The sequence below is a fragment of the Oncorhynchus keta genome, chromosome 23 (assembly GCF_023373465.1).
Source record: "Oncorhynchus keta strain PuntledgeMale-10-30-2019 chromosome 23, Oket_V2, whole genome shotgun sequence".
Classification (NCBI taxonomy): Eukaryota; Metazoa; Chordata; class Actinopteri; order Salmoniformes; family Salmonidae; genus Oncorhynchus; species Oncorhynchus keta.
In genome coordinates, this window is record NC_068443.1 from 33,871,460 (window position 1) to 33,895,564 (window position 24,105).

The window sequence follows — 24,105 nt, forward strand, 5'->3', positions numbered from 1 at the left end:
TTTACAGCGGCAGGGACTGGGAAACAAGTCAGGATCGAAGGAAAGATGAACAGAGAAAAGTATAGAGCACACAGCCAAGACAACGCAGGAGTGGCTTCGGGACAAGCCTGTGAATGTCCTTGAGTGGCTCAGCCAGAGCCCAGAATTGAACCCGATCTAACATCTCTGGATGTCAGCCCAAACTCTTCCAGTCGCAGAAGGGACTAGGCAAGTCAGTTAAGAACACATTCTTATTTACAATAATGGCCTACCCTGGCCAAACCCGGACGACGCTGGGCCAATCACGGCCGGATATGATACAGCCTGGATTTGAACCAGGGACTGTAATGACACCTCTTACACTGAGATGCAGTGCCTTAGACCGCTGCACCACTCGGGAGATTGAGTCCCAGTATCAGCCTCTAGGTTACACCGTCATCATAATCACTGCAGCCCTAGCCAAACTGAATAGACACCAAGGCCCGGCTACTGTGCAATTCGCCAGGAGAGGAAATTGCTTTAAGTAGCCTTGTTAAAAATATATTTCAGTCATAGTCCTGAGCTGAGCTGACTGCAGAGGTATCACACAGTGGGGGCTGTTTAGACAGCATGCCATCAGGTGGGTCACCAACAGGACCAGTGGCAATTTTAGCATGTAAAACTTGGTGGGTCAAAAAAAAAAAAAGAAGTGGGATGGATGCCAACAAAGCCACAACACAACACTAAACAATACATTAATTGCACTATAATGTCGACAAACGGTGCCCACAAACTGTTATGGCCTCCATAAAGCTGTCCCAGCAGCAGAGTCCCAACAAATTACCACTGCTACAACTGGCTATCAGCAGGGCCTTGTCTGGCAGCGAAACAGTTAATTCTGCCTCATTTACTGCCTTTAAAAAAACATAGCTGATATGGATGACTTGCTTAAACAAATGTGGTTTCTAATGACAATTGGGATGCACAAACTATGCCATAAGGGGACGACAAGTGGATAAGAGGCAATCCGTAATTTCGATTAAGACATTAAGGAGCGAGCTAGGATGGACGTAGTGAATATAACTATTTGTTCAGCACTTTTGAAATGTACAGCGACAGGATTCAGAACATGGGTCGTTCTGATAGTGTTCTCCCTGTACACCAAGTCAGAACCATAGGATAAATAAAGGGGGCATATAAGCAGACAATGAAAGCTCTTACAATATTAGATGTTTACATTTTTCTAAAATAGGTTATAGGCTACACGTGCACCACCAAGTCAGAACAGTAGGCAAAATTAGAGGTGAAAATAGGCTAAATTATTAGGGTGAGGCACATGTGCTACTAAAAGCTTACTACACAACATACACTTAGTATTATTTTCTTAGCTACAGTATACATATCTCCCTGGCATATTACATCATTTATGCATCCGCATACAATACATTTTTGGACACACCTTGTTGTGCTGTGCTCACTTGAACAGGAAGGTGGCGCGGCGGTCCTTTGTGGGCAAATTTTGTCATCAAACTTTGTCATCAAAGTCTGCATTCTCTGGATTTATGGTGCTTTCAAGACAATTGAGAACTCAAAAAGCAAATAGGTAAACTCATGATGACGTCATTGATCTTCAGGGCATAGCTCTAGAAAGAGGTCCGAGTTCCAGATTTACAATTCAAAACGTATTTTCCCGAGTTCCCAGTTGTCTTGAACTAACTAAAGTCAGAGTTTACAGTTTCGGGTTGACAGTTGTTTTAAGCGCAGCACAAATCATGCTTCATCAACAGCATGGCCAACGTTGAGTGTTAATTTTAATGTCATGTTCTGACCTTTATTTCCTTTGTTTTGTCATTATTTAGTATGGTCAGGGCGTGAGTTGGTGGGCAGTCTATGTTTGTTTTTCTATGTTTTGGGGTATTTCTATGTTTCGGCCTAGTATGGTTCTCAATCAGAGGCAGGTGTCATTAGTTGTCTCTGATTGAGAATCATACTTAGGTAGCCTGGGTTTCACTGTGTGTTTGTGGGTGATTGTTCCTGTCTCTGTCTTTGCACCAGATAGGACTGTTTAGGTTTTCTATGTTTATTGTTTTGTCGTGTACATTTACGTATTAAAAGAACCATGGACACTTACCACGCCGCATATTGGTCCTCTGATCCTTTTCGCCTCTCCTCTTCGGAAGAAGAGGAGGAAATCCCTGACATTTAAACTAGGAAAAGAGACCCTTAAGCTTAGACTTTGTACCACACAGCCACTCACCTGAATAGCAGGCTCATGATTCCTAACCACTCATTAGGGCGGTAGGTAGCCTACTGGTTAGAGCGTTGGACTAGTAACTGAAAGGTTGCAAGATCAAATACCTGAGCTAACAAGGTAAAAATCTGTTGTTCTGCCCCTGAACAAGGCAGTTAACCCACTGTTCCTAGGCCGTCATTGAAAATAAGAATTTGTTCTTAACTGACTAGTTAAACAAAAAAAAAGGTAAAATAAACATGTGTAATTTCCAACATATTGTGTAATGTTTATATCCGATGAGCACTGATACATTTTATCTATAATTTCTCTTCATTATTTATGTTCATATGACAAGGAATAAAAAGGATTTGCCAGTAGATTGTCGAATTGATCCATGATGATGACTACTAGCTAAGGTTTTTCAGTCCAATCAATGCTACTATAGATATAATGTAGATATAATGTGATTTGACGTCATTTTATCTGTGGCCAATGATCTTGAGCCTTCTTGGATGGGCACTTCTAATATAACTATATCGCAGCACCCAAGGGCCTTGAATTTTCGAGGTAAACCCTTAGACTTGGCGGTGACGTAGTGTCCCCATGAGTGACAGAACACTGAGCCAATCACAGCCCAACGCGCCGTATTTCTGCTGGCTTGCCCCACCACCACAGAAAGCACTGAGCTAGGCTGAAACACCTGCATTTTGGAGCTGCCTTAATCAAGAAAACAAATTAAAATACCATGTTTTATCAACTCAATTATATATATATATATATATATATATATATATATATATATATATATATATATATATATATATATATATATATATATGCAAAACAGGCAAGCCCCACCTGCTCTGAATGACGGGTCGCCACTGAATGGGACTTACAGGATGACATTGATTGGCTAACGTGAACATTTTGACCCGCAAGGCCTATCATAAATAATGGGCAACTAATAAAAATGTGATGAATATTCATCCCACTAGGCTATATGTGTTTGAAAAGGGTGTAGGGCTAATTATCTGGATTATCATTAGAATAATGTTAAGTCTTTTCTCGAGAATACTTGACTGTTCCAGTGTTTTTCATGCCAAGGTGAATTCAAGATTTCATGAATTACACACACACTGGTGGCGGTCCTGCTGAAGCTTTTATAGCTCAGTAGCCAACCATTAGGTCTACTCTGTGTATTTATATTTCAGGAACAGAAGAGAACGACAAGTGTTAGTCATCACCTCGGATTCAATCTTCCACCGGGTGCTACTCGAATGCCCACGGGTCGCAGCTGTGAGAGGCAGTGACGATACAATTCGATAGGAGGGAAGAGCAAAATCTCAGGGTGGACGTTGATTGATCCCCGTGTTTGTGGACAATCAAGCCAGCAAGTAGAATGATACATCGGGACGTATTGCACCCCGTATTAACTGAAAGCATGTGTGTGTGTGTGTGTGTGTGTGTGTGTGTGTGTGTGTGTGTGTGTGTGTGTGTGTGTGTGTGTGTGTGTGTGTGTGTGTGTGTGTGTGTGTGTGTGTGTGTGAGAGAGAGAGAGAGAGAGAGAGAGAGAGAGAGAGAGAGAGAGAGAGAGAATGAGTAGGCTGTATGCCTGGCTTTGTGTGAAGTGTTGAGAGAGTGTTGAGTGCACACCCGTCACAGGTTGCACACGGCCAGACAGTGATAGTGATACTCCCTCCATGCCTTTATCTATCTGCAGACACCTCGATCGGCGCTCGTTAATTAAGACGAATGCGCCACCAGCTCCCGGTAATGGCAACCACGTCTGGACTTTCTTCACAAGGAGATAAGGGGAAACGTGGCACTGACAGAACCCGCATTGCATCACGAACACCCGGTAGCCTACCCCGCTGCCGATACAGCTCGAGCTTATTTATATAATACATTATTTATATAATACATAATTTGGCAAAAAATGACGTTCACAGTCACACACTCACATTTGACGGGGTAGCTCTGCTGTCGCTCCGGGGCCAGCTGCTGTCTGAATGCATGCGCATCGACGCGGATGAACGCAGCAGTGTTCAGAAGTTTGAGGTGCTGTGTGCGCACAACCAATCAAGGCACCAGCAACAGGCCACCAGTTTTCACGTTTACCCGAGGTGCAGAAGAGTGAATGAGACAGGAGATTGGAGTGGAGCGCCTCTGCTTGTGGATGGACCACTGATCAAGAGGGAAAGTAAGCTTGGAAGTTGGAGTTTATGCACGAAACGCGCAGAGATATTCCTCATTTTTATTCACTCTGTTACACGAAGGATGGAGGGGCGCAGCTGACGGTTAGGGATCGTAGCCTCGAAGAGGATAAACACACCGAAGGAACCGAACTGCCGGACGAGGGAAATGTGAGTATGAATGAGTCCTCGGCAACCTCAAGTCCATCATGCACCCATACCGCCTCCGGTATCCTGTCTTTCCTCGGTGACGACGAAAACAATCGGTCAAATTATTTTGTCATTATTCCCCTCTTGTTTTCATCAGGTCAATATATACTATATTGATTGATACTCTATCAATAGAGTATCAATTGAACTTCGGTAATGTGTTCATGCTCGAGGGCAAATAAATCGGTTATTGAGTCAGAGTCACATTGAATTGTGTAGGCTATAACATGTTTTTATTGCAAAAATGAAATCATGTTCAATGTAGTGACATTGGGCTATATATCTATTGGCATCCTTTATCTAGACACCGAAACTTGTTAGGAGAAGAGGTACAGGTGGTTATGTATCCTATTCCACTTTCCGCATCAAGTCGTCGTCGGGGCTCAAGGTCCTTATAAGGTCCCTCATTGCTGCGGTTCATCTTGAAATTTACGCGCACGGCGAACGGCTATTTTATTCGCTCAGAGGACTTTCCTTTCTTGTCGTTTCTGTGACGTTTAATAATAATAAAGTGTTTCTACTTCTAAGACCTGTATGTCATATTTTGACATTGAATCCACTCATTGACATGCAAAAATTGCGATGACGTCATCGAGAGAGTATGATCCAGTCTGCAGATTTTATTTAGATTTCTTTAAATGGTTTGACCCACTTGGAAATCCTAAAATGACTCTCTTCAGTTCCCTGACTGGTACTTGTCCACCCTCCTCCTCCACGTGCATGTACATGTGTTTACACACACACACACACACACACACACACACACACACACACACACACACACACACACACACACACACACACACACACACACACACACACACACACACACACACACACACACACACACACACACACACACTCTACTCTCAGATTCATCTCTGTAGGTCGTACCATTTATGAATAATTTGTTCCCATAGTGGGGTGCCAAAATAAACTCCACAGGTTTGTATTTATTCCGGATTGTTCCTGTTGAGACTGAAGGTTGAACTGGGTCAGTGTGTTGGTGCTTGGGACTGCAGAGCACCTAGTTTCACTACTGTAGGAACGACAATACAGCTGCTCAAAGACATAGCCACAGTAGTACCTGCATGGTATTCAAAGCAGAAGCACACCTACAGCAATAGATATTGCAGAGAGAGACAAAACACACGTAATAACTCCTCTTTCTCACTGAGAAGAAAATTATATGTTTGTGCCTTTGTCAAAATAAATATGGCTTGGATTATGTGTGCACGTTTCTGCATATTTGTGAATGTGTGTGTGTGTGTGTGTGTGTGTGTGTGTGTGTGTGTGTGTGTGTGTGTGTGTGTGTGTGTGTGTGTGTGTGTGTGTGTGTGTGTGTGTGTGTGTGTGTGTGTTGGCCTATGATTTTGTTTTTCCATTACCATGCCAACAGCCTATCAACAGCCTCATCACTGCAGCGGAATTCTTCTGTCAGCCAATCAGAGGCTCTTTCTCTCAGGGGAATTCAGTCTTTTCATCATGTGTACGATGAGAGCCACTGATACTCCAAGGCCCTAAAGGCCTGGAGCGAAATGGCAAATTAGCACAGCACAACACATAAACCACAACATGTAATATTCATATGGAAACAAATTCAGTGATCAATTGCCCAGTTTTGTAGGCTACGGAGAGGGTGAGGGAAAGGTCATTGTTGAGTATCTTCAAAAGTTTCCAAAGTCGGTTTTGATTATGGGGTGTGCGTGAAGCAGATTGTAGTTTTCTGTATTCTATCTTGTTCTAAGGGCAGTTCTGCCTCCAGGGCAAAACAAATGTGATTGGTTGAAAGATCAACAGCCAGTGGACAGAGCTCATAGGTGGGAAGGTTGGTGGTGGATGTGGTGCAGTGCATCACCCCAACTCTTACACTAACCCTAAACTTAATCATTTGGAATTACTTGCCTAAATTTAACCAATCACATTTCGTGGCTGAACTTTCGCACAGACCTATACAGTATAGTCAAAGCAAGCGTTCAGATATATTTTCTTTGAAAAGACAAGTAGTTGAATATTTACATATATTTGGCTATACTCAAATGCACTGACTCAAATACACTGCCATGCATTTAACCCAGGCATTTGAAAATAGTATTTGAAATAAGTATTAGAAAAAACTCTCAAATACAATTAGGTAGACTATTTAACCATTCAAAAACTAAAATAAAAGTATTTGTTTTGGGCTGTGTATCAGATATTCAAATACACATATATTTGAACCCAGGTCTGAAATCCTTAAGAGCACCCGTGCGTCAATCCAAGTAACATAATAAAAAGAATCCCCATCAAAATGTGTCAGTTTAAGCTAGAGATATCATGGGCTGCGTCTCAATTTACCACATCCACCTATGTCGGCCTTCCACATCTGCGATGGAAGGTGGTCAAGCTACAGCTGTGTTTGTCAGAACATCAGACGTCCTGAAAATCAGCCTTCTCACGAAAGCATCTGTAGAGTCCGAACTGTGTTCTTCGTTTTTCTTCTACGACCCCCACAAAAGTCACAGGACACGTCTGAAGGTAACCCACTCAAACGAATGGAAGCATGGAGGTCGTTTTGTGGCAACAATAATAAGGGGTTAAATATGTGTCCAAAAAAACCCACTAATATTTCTTGAGCTTTCTTATATCTCCTAGATATAGGACGGATACTTCAGAACCACATTTCTTATGATTTATAATTTGACTGCCTTTTTTTGCCGTTTATGAATGTGTTATTCAATGCGTTTCTATGGGCTTTGGTAGTAAATTCAATATTTGATCAAATATTTTGTATATATGGTCCTACAACTCTAAATTCTAAATAGCTAAATGATCCATGGTATGAGCACCCTGAAACAATTCCATATGTTAGCTTAGTACCCCTTCCCCCTCCCCACATTTCTTCCCTAAACATAACCCAACCCCTAACCCTATCCTTAACCAATCGCATGTCTTGCTTAAACTTAACCAATCACATTACATTTCTGCCCTTGGAGCACAGCTGGCCTCAGAAGAAGATTCAGTAAGGGAAGCTCATATGAGCATTGTTGAATGTCTTGAAACTTGCCACTAAATTAGCAATTGTCTCTTCACAATGTCCTCATGTCATGGAGCTCCGTTCGATGATCTGTCTTGCAGTCTCTTTTCCCTCTGATTGACTCGCTGACTGTGTGATGATGGAGGATGACTTATGCAAAGCGGTACTGTAAATCGATGCTGTAGCTTTACTCTGTGATTCAAAACTCAATGGGCTAGTACTTTATGTCCCTGCATAGCAACTAGCATTTGCAGCTCTAGTCTACAATACATTTGAATTACAGTGCCTTTATTAGGTGTAACAGAGCTGGAGGCTCTTGTTCCACCCATGGTCCCCCAAGCAGCTCTCTATTAGCCTGACGACTCACACACTAAATTCTTCCGCTGCTCTGTCGTTCACCACATACTTTAGTCTGAGACCGCCATCATTGAAGTCGTTTGTGGTGACGAGGGCAAGAGTGGTGTTGTACTACACAAAGTCATCAGCAATTGGATCGTCTCTAACCAATCAGAGTATGAAAGCCAGTTACGAGTTTTAAAACTGTGGCTTTACCCAGATGTGTTCTGGCTCCAGCCCAACCCATCAGTTTCTGGACCAATCAGACGGCCCTGAATGTGTTCACATTCGTTGAATGCTCGGGGAGGCACTCAGATCCAGACTCAATGCGGAGAAGAAACTAACATCCGTGAGCATGGCGGAGCGTTTGGGCGGAGCAAGAAGTCTGGGTAGCCAGGCAATTTATCTATTCCTATTCCCCAGAAATCCACTGTGTAAAGACACTGCTTCCATATGCTGTCTTCTTTACCCTGATCACTCAAAAGCATTAAAAAAAAATCACTCAAAAAAAAATCCCTCAAAAGCATAGCTGTGTGATCTGTATGGCTGTTATGCATCTGAGTGATGCTTTTGTTTATACAGGCCATGGTTAGTCAGTCCTTTGAGACCCGAACATTGCTCATCTGAGGTGAGATAAAATCTATACCACACATGCAGTGTATACTGGCTAAAGTGTAGCTTTATAAGTATCAGGGGAAGCCATGGGCTGTGCATGTCACTTGAATGCAGCTATACAGCCTCCAGTGTATATCATAGGCTTACAATGAGTAATGAGTACACAGTGAATTCGCAAAGTATTCAGATCCCTTCCCCTTTTCCACATTGTGTTACTTTACAGCCTTATTCTAAAATGGATTAAATGATTATTTTCTCTCATCAATCTACACACAATACCCCATAATGACATCATTCTTAAATGGACGGAAGCAACTCCTCAGTAAACGGCACATGACAGCCCGCTTGGAGTTTGCCAAAAGGACTCTCAGACCAAGAAAAACAAGACTCTCAGGTCTGATGAAACCAAGATTGAACTCGTCTGGAGGAAACCTGGCACCATCCCTACGGTGAAGTATGGTGGTGGCAGCATCATGCTGTGGGGAGGTTATTCAGTGGCAGGGACTGGGAGACTAGTCAGGATCAAGGGAAAGAGAGATCTTTGATGAAAACCTACTACAGAGCGCTCAGGATCTCAGACTAGGGAGAAGGTTCTCCTTCCAACAGGACAACGACCCTAAGCACACAGCCAAGACAACACAGTAGTAGCTTCGGGACAAGTCTCTGAATGTCCTTGAGTGGCCCAGCCAGAGCCAGGACTGGAAACCCGATCGAATATCTCTGGAGAGACCTGAAAATAGCTGTGCAGCGACGCTCCCCATCCAACCTGATAGTGCAGAGAAGAATGGGACAAACTCCCCAAATACAGGTGTGCCAAGCTTGTAGCGTCATCAAATCAAATCATATTGTATTTGTCACATGCTCTGAATACAACAGGTGTATGCTTACTTACGAGCCCCTAACCGACAGTGCAGTTTTAAAAAATACGGATAAAAGTAAGAGATAAAAGTAACAAGTAATTAAAGAGCAGCGGTAAGAAATAACAATATATACAGGGGGTGCAAGTACAGAGTCAATGTGGAGGCTATATACAGGGGGGTGCCAGTACAGAGTCAGTGTGCGGTGGCACCGGTTATTTGAGGTAGTATGTACATGTAGGTAGAGTTAATTAAAGAGACTATGCCTAGATTACAACAGAGAGTGGCAGTGGTGTGGAGAGGGGGGGCAATGTAAATAGTCTGGGTAGCTATTTGACTAGATGTTCAGGAGTCTTATGGCTTGGGGGTAGAAGCTGTTGAGAAGCCTCTTGGACCTAGACTTAGTGCTCCGGTACCGCTTGCCGTGTGGTAGCAGAGAGAACAGTCTATGACTAGGGTGGCTGGAGTCTTTGACCATTTTTAGGGCTTTCCTCTGACACCGCCTGGTATAGAGGTCCTGGATGGCAGGAAGCTTGGCCCCAGTGATGTACTGGGCCGTTCGCACTACCCTCTGTATTGCCTTGCGGTCGGATGCTGAGTAGTTGCCATACCAGGCAGTGATGCAACCAGTCAATATGCTCTCGATGGTGCAGCTGTAGAACCTTTTGAGGATCTGAGGACCCATGCAAAATCTTTTCAGTCATGCCCAAGAAGACTCAAGGCTGTAATCGCTGCCAAAGGTGTTTCAACAAAGTACTGAGTAAAGGGTCTGAATACTTATGTCAATGTGATATTTCAGTTTTTTACTTTAAATACATTTGCAGAAAAAAAAAAAAACAGTTTTTGCTTCGTCATTATGGGTTATTATGTGTAGATTGATGAGGAATATATATATATATTTTTATTGAATAAAGCTGTAATGTAACAAAATGTGGAAAAAGTAAAGGGGTGTGAATACTTTCTGAATGCACTGTATGTGTGGAAGCCGTTCTCAGCAAGGACAACTGTCCAGAAGAGAGAGCATATTCCATTCTTTCTGCCGTTCTCCAGAGAGATAAGTGGTTCATGTTTTCTGTGAGAGCTCTTCCATACAGGGCAGCACTGAAGGTAGCCTAGAGGTTAGAGAGGTGGGCTAGCAATGGGGAAAATGTGGTGGGCATCCTCTGTGTTATCTTCTTCCATTGTGCCCTTGAGCAAGGCACTCGACTTTAATCTGCTCCATGGATGCTGTACTGTCTGTGGATGTTGTAGTCTTGAGAGCAGTATTACAACAGTCGTACATTATATTGCCTATCTAAGTTCAAGGGAAAGGGGCATGGGAACAATAGCATGTCTACTGTACCCAGCCTCACAAAACTAGCCTCAGTTGTCATGAATCTTCATCATGAGCTGTGAACTTTGTGCTGGGCGCTGTTCAGTGGCTGTGGTGCTGAAATCAACAATCAACTGTATTCTGTTTGGAACGCTTAGACCATGGTGCTGTCCATGGTGCTGAATGTCCGTGCTGTATTACATTCTTAGACAAATTTGTTCTGGATAGAACCAAAAAGGGTTCTATGCTTGCTTCATGTACGGCGTCCCTTAAGGTTCTGTATAGAACCGACATTGGATCCATGTAGAACCTTATATGGAAACAATTTTGGTTCAGTGAACAAGAACCCCTGGGGTTCTGATCAAATAACCCTACAAAAACCTTTAGGAGTGCCATATATGAAGCAAGCAATAGAACCCTGTTTGGTCCTATCCAGAACCATTTTTTCTAATAGTGAAGGGCACAAAAATGTATTACCGTAGGTCAATTTAGATGTCTTTGTGACTTTTCCCAGATACTGTAGTTAGTAGTTCCATCAGGCAGTTTGATTGTCCATGCATGATTAAGTCTATTCTGGATTCATTTGCTCTTATCACGGCTAATAATAAATTGCTTTTAATGGGAATGTCTAATGCTGTAAAATATTGGACTAATCTTTATCCAGGAAGTCACAGTTACTTGTATTCAGGAGTCCCTAATACATGGTTAGTTGATCATGAAATCAATTTCATCTTAATTAACTGAGCCAAAATTAGGCACTCTTGAACTGACTATGATTTAAGCTCAGTTTAGTGTTTTTCTTCAGCACATGATGTATGGTTATAGTATTTGCTTAAGATTATCCTGGATCTGTGCCATAGGGAATTTTGCACCCAGAGTGCTCATGAGTTATGTGAAACTGGCCCTTATAAACTGTAGCATAGGCTGCTTTAGTTTATTTTACTTTAAACAAGTGTGGGTAGACTATTATTACCAAATTATGACTCATCAGTTCTCACCTGTAGACAAAAGAACAACGGTGCGCCGACGGATAGATTCAAAGAGAAACAGATAAGAGCTATTGGAACGAATACAAATCATAGTTGTAAGCTCATTGTGCTTGGACACTGCACCACCCCCGCAAAACACAAAACATCAACTCCGCTCCCTTCGAACTCCGCTGGGATCGACTGTACCAACGTGTGGAGGAGGGATGCGGCGTTTAAACAACCCGCATATGCGGCTACTCATCTGGAATAGATCGCACTAGTTCTTCAGTAGCAGCGGCGGCTTAGGCTATGATAATAACTTGCTACATTACACATGTGTAGAAGGCTATAACTGTATAAAGGCAAGGAAATTGAGTGACAAATTAATGCGGACCGTGGATAAATCATATGGATGAGGATATTGAGACGATGCCGGCAAAGGACAAGGCCGAGAATCGGTCGCTCCAGTATCAGCAAACTTTGGTGAGTTTTTAGTGGGATAATCCCTAACCGGTCATGCTCATGTAAAAGTTATGAGTGCAAATCACTTGGGGACATGCGTCATTCATTTGAAATCCCGAGACACAGTCACTGAGCAGTGCCTTTTTTGTAGGCTTGATAGATTTTTAAGTGACTGTCAGATTTCTCAGATGTCATTCACAGAACATTAGATAACACCAGAATCTCTGGTTGCTTTTTTCCTCCGCATTATTGCTGTGACTGGGCTGCTGCGCTGCTTGCGAAAATATGTGGCAGCGAGAAAATCGATTCAAGACAAACATCCATTTCAAAAGCTGGGCACCGGCATTGTGTGTGTGTGCGCGCGTGTGCGTGCATGCGTGCACGTGTGACAGTGATTCGTGGTTTGTATTCCAGTGTGAACTGTTGTCAAGGCACAGTTATAGTGGCTGCCTGCATTTAAAGGTTGCCGTCCGTTTATCGATTACGCACTCGGTCGTGACCGTCCACCGTTTAGGGCGCTATTCTGAGGCCTGCGGGCTCTGGAGCGGAGCGTGAAAGGTGTGTGCCAGGTCAGGTCTCTACTGTAGATTACGTCACCCCATCTTCAAATATCCTCAGGTGTCTCTGCCTTATGACACTGCGTCAAAGCTATGCATCTGTTTCACAGATTTATAAAAGTATGGACTGGTTGACGTTAAAAAAAAGTAGGACTCCCAAATAGGCAGTGTGGGCACAGCTATCACTGCAGCGGCCTACTCTCCTTTTCCCATCATTCTTTACCACTGTCTCTCTCTCCTCTCATTTTCCACCACCTTCTTACTCTCTCCAACCTATTTACCCCACTTTCCTCTCCCCATCTACCACATTTTCTCTTCTCCTCCACCTGTCTCAACCAATATCTCCCACTGCACCTCCATTCTCTTTTCCACTTCATCCCCCTTTTCCCCTCACTCCTTTGCTCACAGTGCCCCTCTATTCCTCCACCTGTCTATACTCAAAGCAACCAATATCTCCACTGCCCCTTTCCCTCTCCTTCCCCCTTTCCCTCTCCTTCCCCCTTTCCCTCTCCTTCCCCCTTTCCCTCTCCTTCCCCCTTTCCCTCCCTCCTCCATATTTCCCTGCTAAATCTGCCAATCTACACATGAACTAAAGTGGATCCGATCTGAATAATAATTGCTTCGTGCACCAGTTTTTCACACTCATGTCACTGTGTGATTGACAGATGTAGCCTGGAGCACTTCATAGGGATATCTATAGATGGGGACAGATGGAGGGACAGAGAGAGGGAGAGAGAGAGAGAGAGAGAGACAGAGAGAGAGATCAGAACAGGATGCAGAGAGATGGACTACTTGAGAGATTGATAGATAGAGAGAGAGAGTGATCATACCAGGAAGAAGAGAGATGTACTGAGATAAATGTGTTCCTCCATAACTGTGTGTTTCTTTGACTGAAGTCCAGCTTTTAGTGTGTATCTGAGAGAGAGAGAGGTGGGGGGGTAGAATGACTGCGATCTGTTTCTCTATCTGCTTTATCAGACTGCGTTCCTTGTCAATATCAGACTGCAGTAGTTGTTTGTCTCTGTGCCTCCTATAAGCATGCATTAGTGGAAAGAAAAGGAGGAGAGGGCTCTCAGGCATTTTTAGGAGATTTTGTGCTATTTATGCTCTTCAGGAAGGCATCACGTGGCAACAACACACCCGGACAATATGCTAGTGGTGTATATGTGGGAGGGTCTGGTGGACATGTGAGAGAAACTGTGTGTATTTTTGTGCATATTTTTGTTGCTTCTGTGTCTCATTTATTTTGGTGCACATCAATGTTCAAGAGTGTGTGCATTCACTCGTGTGTGTGTGTGTGCATATGTGTGTGTTTGTGTGTGCGTCAAGTTCAAACTAACTTTTTGCGCTCCATAATGAAACTGCAATTTGTATTTTGCCTTCTTTAAATAGCATCTGCTATTACATGACCCTCAGCAACAGCCACGAGGACGTGACAGCGTTTACAGGGGAAACACATAACAGTAGACTAAATCAAACGATGTAGGCCTAATGGAATGATACAAATGTAGAGTACCAGTTGAAGGGAACTAACACTTCATTGGCAGTTAAATATGTGTAGTAATTACTCACGGTCGCTACCGATAGAGGCTACCCACTGGGCACAGACGTCAATTTAACGTCTATCCCACGTTGGCTCAACATTATTTCATTGAAATGATGTGGCTACAACGTTGATTCAACCAGTGTGTGCCCAGTGGGTATATTTAACATATAGCCTACAAATTGAAGGAAACAGGAAAAGTCTATGTGATTAAAACGTTCTACAAAGCACAAACCGTTACATTTGGTGTGACTCTTTGCCTTGTCATCCAATTTGGCTTGCATCTCCAAATGTAATCCTTGCAAGTTATAAGGCCATACGATTAAAAGTCTGTACACCCACACTAGAGCCCAACCGAGCACGCCCCCATTCTCATCGACGGTGCTGCAGTGGAGCAGGTTGAGAGCTTCAAGTTCCTTGGTGTCCACACCACCAACAAACTAACAGGGTCCAAGCACACCAAGACAGTCGTGAAGAGGGCACAACAGAACATATTCCGCCTCAGGAGAATGAAAAGATTTGGCATGGGTCCTCAGATTCTCAAAAGGTTCTACAGCTACACCATCGAGAGCATCCTGACTGGTTGCATCACTGCCTGGTATGGCAACTGCTCGGCCTCCGAACGCAAGGCACTACAGGGGGTAGTGCGTACGGCCCAGTACATCACTGGGGCCAAGTTTCCTGCCATCAGACTCTTTACCAGGCGGTGTCAGAGGAGGGCCCTAAAAATTGTCAAGGACTCCAGCCACCCTAGTCATAGACTGTTCTCTCTGCTACCACACGGCAAGCGGTACCGGAGCGCTAAGTCTAGGTCCAAGAGGCTTCTAAACAGCCTCTACCCCCAAACCATAAGACTCATGAACATCTAATCAAATGGCTACCCAGACTATTTGCACCCCCCCCTCTCTCTTTTACACCGTTGCTACTCTCTGTCACTTTAATAACTCTACCTACATGTACATATTACCGCAACTAACCGGTGCCCCCACACATTGACTCTGTACCGGTACCCCCGGTACAGAGTCAATCGCTATTGTTATTTTGCTGCTGCTCTTTAATTACTTGTTACTTTTATTTCTTATTCTTATCCGTATTTTTTACTTTTTAAACTGCATTGTTGGTTAGGGGCTCGTAAGGAACCACTTCACGGTAAGGTCTACCTACACCTGTTGTATTCGGCGCATGTGACTAATACAATTTGATTTGATTTGATATGGGATTTTTGGGTCCAGTACGATAACGATTTTAGGGAGGCAAAAGTCACCGATTACTGATACCACCAATAAGCTACATCCTATATCTAACTATATCCTCTATAAATATGAAATGAAACACAAACACTTTTTTATTTTACCTTCGATACAACATAAAGAGTTGTCTATCTACGGCAATGGTTAATGAAGCACCACAAGCACACTAATAAATGAGAAGGGATGAATTAATTCAACTTTGTCTCAAAGTAAATCTGAAAGTGCACTGTTCACAACCTATGCAGTACCATGCAGTTCTTAATGTCTACACTAGATGTCAGCATTTGTATTGAGTAGATTCACTGCAGTGCTTTATAACATTCAAAGGTCATGTGAAGAAACATATTATGGCATCATCTGGTGCTCAAATTGATGATATATGTTGCACAGCAAGAGTCGAGTCAAAACTAACAGATTTGGTTCAGTCACTTCAGTCAGTCGTCCTGATGAGCCCTTCCCAGGTAGCTAGTTTAGGCTTGTGGCTAGAAACTTCAGCATGAATTTGGAACTTGTCTGCCGAAGTTGGGACTAGGGAGAGTGTTCAGAATCATTCCGTTTTTATTGGTGACGTTAACGCCGTAGTGGTACATTTTCAGTGAAAATCACTACAATAAATTAGCTTTATCTGTCACGATCTGATGTTGGCTAAACTATCTAGCTACTTCCCTCTGCTTACTGGGGCAATCGGGAGTGAAGGACAGTGTGCCTTGCTGCCGGCTTGCAGCGCAAACTCACCTCATTGAGCATTAGATTGTACCACGGTGATGGTTACTACCACTATTAGATGATTTCGACCCCTCGCCCATCGAAATTAAGTTTTAACTAGCACCATGCTTCTATTGTTGCCAGTTAGCCAGTATAAACTAGCTAGGTGGGAAGGGCTCATCAGGACTACTGACTAACCAGTGTCCCCGCACATTGACTCTGTACCGGTACCCCCTATATATAACCTCCACATTGACTCTGTACCAGTACCCCCTATATATAACCTCCACATTGACTCTGTACCGGTACCCCCTGTATATAACCTCCATATTGACTCTGTACCGGTACCCCTGTATATAACCTCCACATTGACTCTGTACCGGTACCCCTGTATATAACCTCCACATTGACTCTGTACCGGTACCCCTATATATAACCTCCACATTGACTCTGTACCGGTACCCCTGTATATAACCTCCACATTGACTCTGTACCGGTACCCCCTATATATAACCTCCACATTGACTCTGTACCGGTACCCCCTATATATAACCTCCACATTGACTCTGTACCGGTACCCCTGTATATAACCTCCACATTGACTCTGTACCGGTACCCCTGTATATAACCTCCATATTGACTCTGTACCGGTACCCCTGTATATAACCTCCACATTGACTCTGTACCGGTACCCCTGTATATAACCTCCACATTGACTCTGTACCGGTACCCCCTATATATAACCTCCACATTGACTCTGTACCGGTACCCCTGTATATAGCCTCCACATTGACTCTGTACCGGTACCCCCTGTATATAGCCTCCACATTGACTCTGTACCGGTACCCCTGTATATAACCTCCACATTGACTCTGTACCGGTACCCCCTGTATGTAACCTCCACATTAACTCTGTACCGGTACCCCCTGTATATAACCTCCACATTGACTCTGTACCGGTACCCCTATATATAACCACATTGACTCTGTACCGGTACCCCTGTATATAGCCTCCACATTGACTCTGTACCGGTACCCCTGTATATAACCTCCACATTGACTCTGTACCGGTACCCCCTGTATATAACCTCCACATTGACTCTGTACCGGTACCCCCTGTATATAACCTCCACATTAACTCTGTACCGGTACCCCCTGTATATAACCTCCACATTGACTCTGTACCGGTACCCCCTGTATATAACCTCCACATTAACTCTGTACCGGTACCCCCTGTATATAACCTCCACATTGACTCTGTACCGGTACCCCTGTATATAACCTCCACATTAACTCTGTACCGGTACCCCCTGTATATAACCTCCACATTGACTCTGTACCGGTACCCCCTATATATAACCTCCACATTGACTCTGTACCGGTACCCCTGTATATAGCCTCCACATTGACTCTGTACCGGTACCCCTGTATATAACCTCCACATTGACTCTGTACCGGTACCCCCTGTATATAACCTCCACATTAACTCTGTACCGGTACCCCCTGTATATAACCTCCACATTGACTCTGTACCGGTACCCCCTGTATATAACCTCCACATTGACTCTGTACCGGTACCCCTGTATATAACCTCCACATTGACTCTGTACCGGTACCCCTGTATATAACCTCCACATTGACTCTGTACCGGTACCCCCTGTATATAACCTCCACATTGACTCTGTACCGGTACCCCTGTATATAACCTCCACATTAACTCTGTACCGGTACCCCTGTATATAGCCTCCACATTGACTCTGTACCGGTACCCCTGTATATAGCTTCCACATTGACTCTGTACCGGTACCCCTGTATATAACCTCCACATTAACTCTGTACCGGTACCCCTGTATATAGCCTCCACATTGACTCTGTACCGGTACCCCTGTATATAACCTCCACATTGACTCTGTACCGGTACCCCTGTATATAACCTCCACATTGACTCTGTACCGGTACCCCCTGTATATAACCTCCACATTGACTCTGTACCGGTACCCCCTGTATATAACCTCCACATTAACTCTGTACCGGTACCCCCTGTATATAGCCTCCACATTGACTCTGTACCGGTACCCCCTGTATATAGCTTCCACATTGACTCTGTACCGGTACCCCCTGTATATAACCTCCACATTAACTCTGTACCGGTACCCCCTGTATATAACCTCCACATTGACTCTGAACTGGTACCCCCTGTATATAACCTCCACATTGACTCTGTACCGGTACCCCCTGTATATAACCTCCACATTAACTCTGTACCGGTACCCCCTGTATATAACCTCCACATTGACTCTGTACCGGTACCCCCTGTATATAACCTCCACATTGACTCTGTACCGGTACCCCTGTATATAACCTCCACATTGACTCTGTACCGGTACCCCCTGTATATAACCTCCACATTAACTCTGTACCGGTACCCCCTGTATATAGCCTCCACATTGACTCTGTACCGGTACCCCCTGTATATAGCCTCCACATTGACTCTGTACCGGTACCCCCTGTATATAGCCTCCACATTGACTCTGTACCGGTACCCCCTGTATATAGCCTCGCTACTGTTATTTTATTGTTGCTCCTTCATTTTTAGTTTATTTATTTAATTTTTTACTTTAGTTTATTTTAGTAAATACTTTATGAACACTTTTATTTCTTAAAACTGCACTTTTGGTTAAGGGCTTGTAAGTAAGCATTTCACTGTAAGGTCTACTACACCTGTTGTATTCAGAGCATGTGACAAATACAATATGATTTGATTTGAACCGAATCCATTCATCTTCAAAGCTGCCGCGACGTATGTCATCAATTTGCGCCCCCCCAGGGGTGTCCGTATAGCCTCTGCCGAGAACTTGTTATGACAAGCACACACTTGCTTGCTGTTCATTAGGACAATGTTTTCTTCCTGAAACATTTGTGTAAATTACACTGTTATTCAATTCCAAATCTATACAAAACGTATTGGATGTATATTTCAACTGCAAATACAATGTCCTGATGATTTGATGTGACTGAGAATGTTTGTGCAGGAAAATCCTTGCCGCTCTGGTTTTAGTCACACACGTTCTAGTTTAGCTTGCATATTTTGGGAAACTAAATAAACTCGTTAACATAATATACCCAGACAGTAGCGGTGTTATTTTTGTATCAAGGATAAGTGTTCACTTTGGCACCAGTTCAGTGTTGCAAATGTAAGTAGCACAGATTGCCAGCTAGCTAGCTAGGCTAACTATCTTGCTGGCTAGATAGAGACGAACTCAATTGCTGGCTAGCTAGCCAGCTAATGTTAACTAAGTGAGAATGTGATGAGGATAGGGCTGTTTTGCTTGGTGAAGTGTACTTTTGATGATTGACTTATTCAAATATGCTGTCACTGACTGCGGCAAGCTACTCACCGTAAACTACCTCTCACGTCGTGACTTAGTGGTGAATGACGTTCAGTGAGCAGCTCGTAGAGTGCCCTCTTTAGGCAACCATTCCATTTAAAATATATATATATATATTACAGCAAATGAGCAGACATATTTTTTTCATTATATGTATATCATTTCAGTGCTTTATCTGTGGAATAAAGACTGATACAAATATTTCTCAGACCATATCAGTGAATCCGATTCATCAGCCAGGCTTTAAACGGCACAGCCTTTCATACTTCACTGTGGGAAAAGGACAGAAACCCCTGTAATGTTCATATGCTTTTCAGTTTCCTGACATATTTTAGATTTAAGTCATTTAGCAGATGCTTTTATTCAGAGTGACTTAAAGGAGCAATTGTGGTTAAATCCTTTGCTCAAGGTCACATCAACATATTTTTGACCTAAGGGATTTGATCCAGCGACCTTACGGTTACTATCCCAAAGCTCTTAACTGCTAGACTACCTGCCGCCCTGGTGACTGGATTCTCATTTGTCTCCAGTGATAATGCGGTAAAATATATCTAAAATAATTGTAATTTACAAACTTAGGTCTTCTCAGTAGCTCTTATCAATTTATAAATGACAGCGTGTGGACAATGCTGTTATTTCCAGCGGGGAAAAAGAAAGTCGATGTTTTTCCACATGGAACAGACAGGTTTGCCCGACATTATTCATGGTCTTCCTCTCACGAAAAGGTGGTGGAAATAAGTCAAGGTCAGTGTACACATCGGTGGACACACCTCCATTTCTGTGGTCTCCACCCCAAGCACATAGCTGGCTGGCTCATACGTTTCCCCATACTTAAATTTGTGGTCAGAATGCATGCAGAGAGAAAAGTGTATGAAAAAATGTTCCATTTAAAAAAAAAAATCCATTCATAGGTGCATATATCTCGGGTATGAATTCTTCCCTGGCTATGCACCTCCAGTTCATTACAAATAAATACATGGCCTATACAACAATGCTAAATGGCATATATATTATTACAATTGCGTGTGTGTGTGTGTGTGTGTGCGTGCGTGCGTGCGTGCGTGCGTGCGTGCGTGTGTGTGCCTGCATGTATGTATGTATGTGTGTGATGGTATGTGATACATGAAACTCCCTTCATCATCTGAAATGGAGGTAGGCCTTTTTCCCCTCAGGGAGAAATGACTGACAGATGGCTCATACTCCAGATATTAACCAAACATGTGAGAGCTAGTTGACATGTACTGTGGGGCCAGTAGGCCCTGTACCTTCTGCTCTCCCAGTTAGAAATGTAATATGACTCTGCTATGTATTGGTGTTTAGACATAGCCTAGGACTCGAAGCTACAGATGGGTCTGAAACTGAAAATAGGCCTTGTTTTAATCATTCAAGGGTTGGCTAATTTACCCTGTCTGGGCTTGTGTCATCTAGTGATGTAGTGAAATAAATGTTCACGTTTAAAAACATCCCGCTGAAAAACGTCCCCACAGCGTGATGCTGCCACCACCACTCTTCACCATATGGATGGTGCTAGGTTTCCTCCAGATGTGATGCTTGGCATTCAGACCAAAGAGTTCCATCTTGGTTTCATAAGACCAGAGAATCTTGTTTCTCGTGGTCTGAGAGTCTATAGGTGCCTTTTTAGCAAACTCCAAGCGGGCTGTCGTGTGCCTTTTACTGAGGAGTGGCTTCTGTCTAGCCACTCTACCATAAAGGCCTGATTGGTGGAGTGCTTCAGAGATTGTTGTCCTTCTGAAAGGTTCTCCCATCTTCATAGAGTAACTCTGGAACTCTGTCAGAGTGACCCTCGGGTTCTTCATCACCTCCCTGACCAAGGCCCTTCTCCCCTGATTGCTCAGTTTGGCCGGGCGGCCAGGTCTAGGAAGAGTCTTGGTGGTTCCAAACTTCTTCCATTTAAGAATGATGGAGGTAACTGTGTTCTTGGGGTCCTTCAATGCTGCAGACATTTTTTGGTACCCTTCCCCAGATCTGTGCTTCGACACAATGCTGTCTCGGAGCTCTACGGACAATTCCTTCGACTTCAGGGTTGAGGTCGTGTTGTCATCTTCAGCTATTGTACTCAAGTTATTTCTCCATTTATATGTTTTAAAGGTCCAACTCAGCCGTTTTTTTATCTCAATATTAAATTATGGGTAGTAATTAAGTACCTAACTGTGATTGTTTTCAATTGGAATGGTCAAAAATAAGCTAAAATAGCTTCTTAGCGAAAAGCAATTTCTCAATCATGAATTTTGCTAGGACTGTCTGGGAGTGGTCCTAGTGGGAAGGAAAAACAGAAAATGTGTTATTGGCAGAGAGGTTTAGAACTCTCTTTCTTATTGGTCTATTAACTAATTTAGGCAGGCCAAAACTCCGTCCCACCAAAATATCAGGTGGTCTTTTCAAGCAGCTCTTACACTAAAAGGGCATTATCATGAATTTTACAACTTCACAGGATTATTCCCAACACATAGTGTGGAAATATATATACAGTGGCAAGAAAAGTATGTGAACCCTTTGGAATTATCTGGAACTATGGATAAATTGGTCATACAATTACATCTGATTTCATCTAAATCACAACAACAGACAAACACAGTCTGCTTTAAGTAATAACACAAATTATTGTATTTTTCTTGTCCATATTGAATACATAATTTAAACATTCACAGTGTAGGTATGTGAACACCTAGGCTAATGGCTTCTCCAAAAGCTAATTGTAGTCAGGAGTCAGCTAACCTGGAGTACAACCATTGAAACGTGATTGGAGATGCTGGTTAGAGCTTCCCTGCCTTATAATAAACACTCACAAAATTTGAGTTTGCTATTCACAAGAAGCATAGCCTGATGTGAACCATGCCTAGACCAAAAGAGTTCTCAGAAGACCCAAGATTAAGAATTGTTGACTTGCATAAAGCTGGAATGGGTTTCAAAAGTATCTCTAAAAGCCTTGATGTTCATCAGTCCACAGTAAGACAAATTGTCTATAAATGGAGAAAGTTCAGCACTGTTACTACTCTCCCTAGGAGTGGCCGTCCTGCAAAGATGACTGCAAGAGCACAGCGCAGAATGCTCAATGAGGTTAAGTAGAATCTTAGAGTGTCAGCTAAAGACTTACAGAAATCTCTGGAACATTCTAACATCTCTGTTGACGAGTCTACGATAGGTAAAACACTAAACAAGAATGGTGTTCATGGGAGGAAACCACGGAAGAAGCCACTGCTGTCCAAAAAGTCTGAAGTTTGCAAAAGAGCACCTGGATGTTCCACAGCGCTACTGGCAAAATATTCTGTGGACAGATGAAACTGCAGTTTCACACACAACACTATGTATGGAGAAAGTAAGGCACAGCACACCAACATCAAAACCTCATCCCAACTGTAAAGTATGGTGGAGGGAGCATCATGGTTTGAAGCTGCTTTGCTGCCTCAGGGCCTGGACAGCTTGCTATCATGGACAGAAAAATGAATTCCCAAGTTTATCAAGACATTTTGCAGAAGAATGGAAGGCTATCTGTCGGCCAATTGAAGCTCAACAGAAGTTGGTTGGACCAGGACAACGACCCAAAACACAGAAGTAAATCAACAATAGAATGGCTTCAACAGAAGAAAATATGCCTTCTGGAGTGGCCCGGTTAGAGTCCTGACCTCAACCCGATTGAGATGCTGTGGCATGACCTCAAGAGAACTGTTCACACCAGACATCCCAAGAATATTGCTGAACTGAAACAGTTTTGTAAAGAGGAATGGTCCAAAATTCCTTCTGACCGTTGTGCAGGTCTGATCCGCAACTACAGAAAACGTCTGGTTGAGTTCATATACTTTTTCCACTCTGCACTGTGAATGTTTACTCAGTGTGTTCAATAAAGACATGAAAACGTATAATTGTTTGTGTTATTAGTTTAAGCTGACTGTGTGTCTATTGTTGTGACTAAGATGAAGATCAGATCAAATTGTATGACCAATTTATGCAGAAATCCAGGTAATTCCACAGGGTTCACATACTTTTTATTGCCACTGTAAAACACAGGGAAAAACAATTTTGGACTGCACTGGGCCTTTAACATAAAGAGCCATAAAGACTGATCGACTGCGGCTGTGGCATTGGCTTAAACAGATTTCTATTTTTAGTGATTTTCAATTAACCTTTACCAGGAAGGAAGTCTCGAGCTTTGAATCTGTTTTTCGAGAGTCTTGGCAAGACGTCAGTGTTCATGATAAACCAACGCAATACACACGAACAAATACAATATTTAAATGTAGTTGCATTGGTTGATGGCACATTTTGGTAGTGGATGAGGTGAGTTGAGATGAGGTGAGTTCCCATTGTGCACCTGCTATAAGTGCTGATAAAAGTGCTATGTAAATCCACCTATTACCCATCACCACATGGTAGGGTTAAGGTCTGTTTCCAGACAGGTGTCTGGGTCAGCGAGTTTTGGAACTCTTGTCTGGTGCAATGCATGATGGGACAGCTGGCTGCCACTGCCACCGTATGCCTCCGGTA

The 24,105-nt window shown here is 43.2% G+C and overlaps 1 protein-coding gene across 1 annotated transcript in view; it reads left to right on the forward strand.

The window, feature by feature from the left end:
* The first annotated feature begins 4,236 nt into the window (after positions 1–4,236).
* Positions 4,237–24,105, forward strand: part of LOC118402192 (chloride channel protein 2) — a 59,024-nt gene continuing 39,155 nt past the window's right edge. Inside the window, exon 1 of the mRNA XM_052477056.1 lies at positions 4,237–4,554. Coding sequence (XP_052333016.1) covers positions 4,414–4,554 — 141 coding nt within the window. The 5' untranslated portion in view covers positions 4,237–4,413. The remainder of the gene's footprint in view (positions 4,555–24,105) is intronic.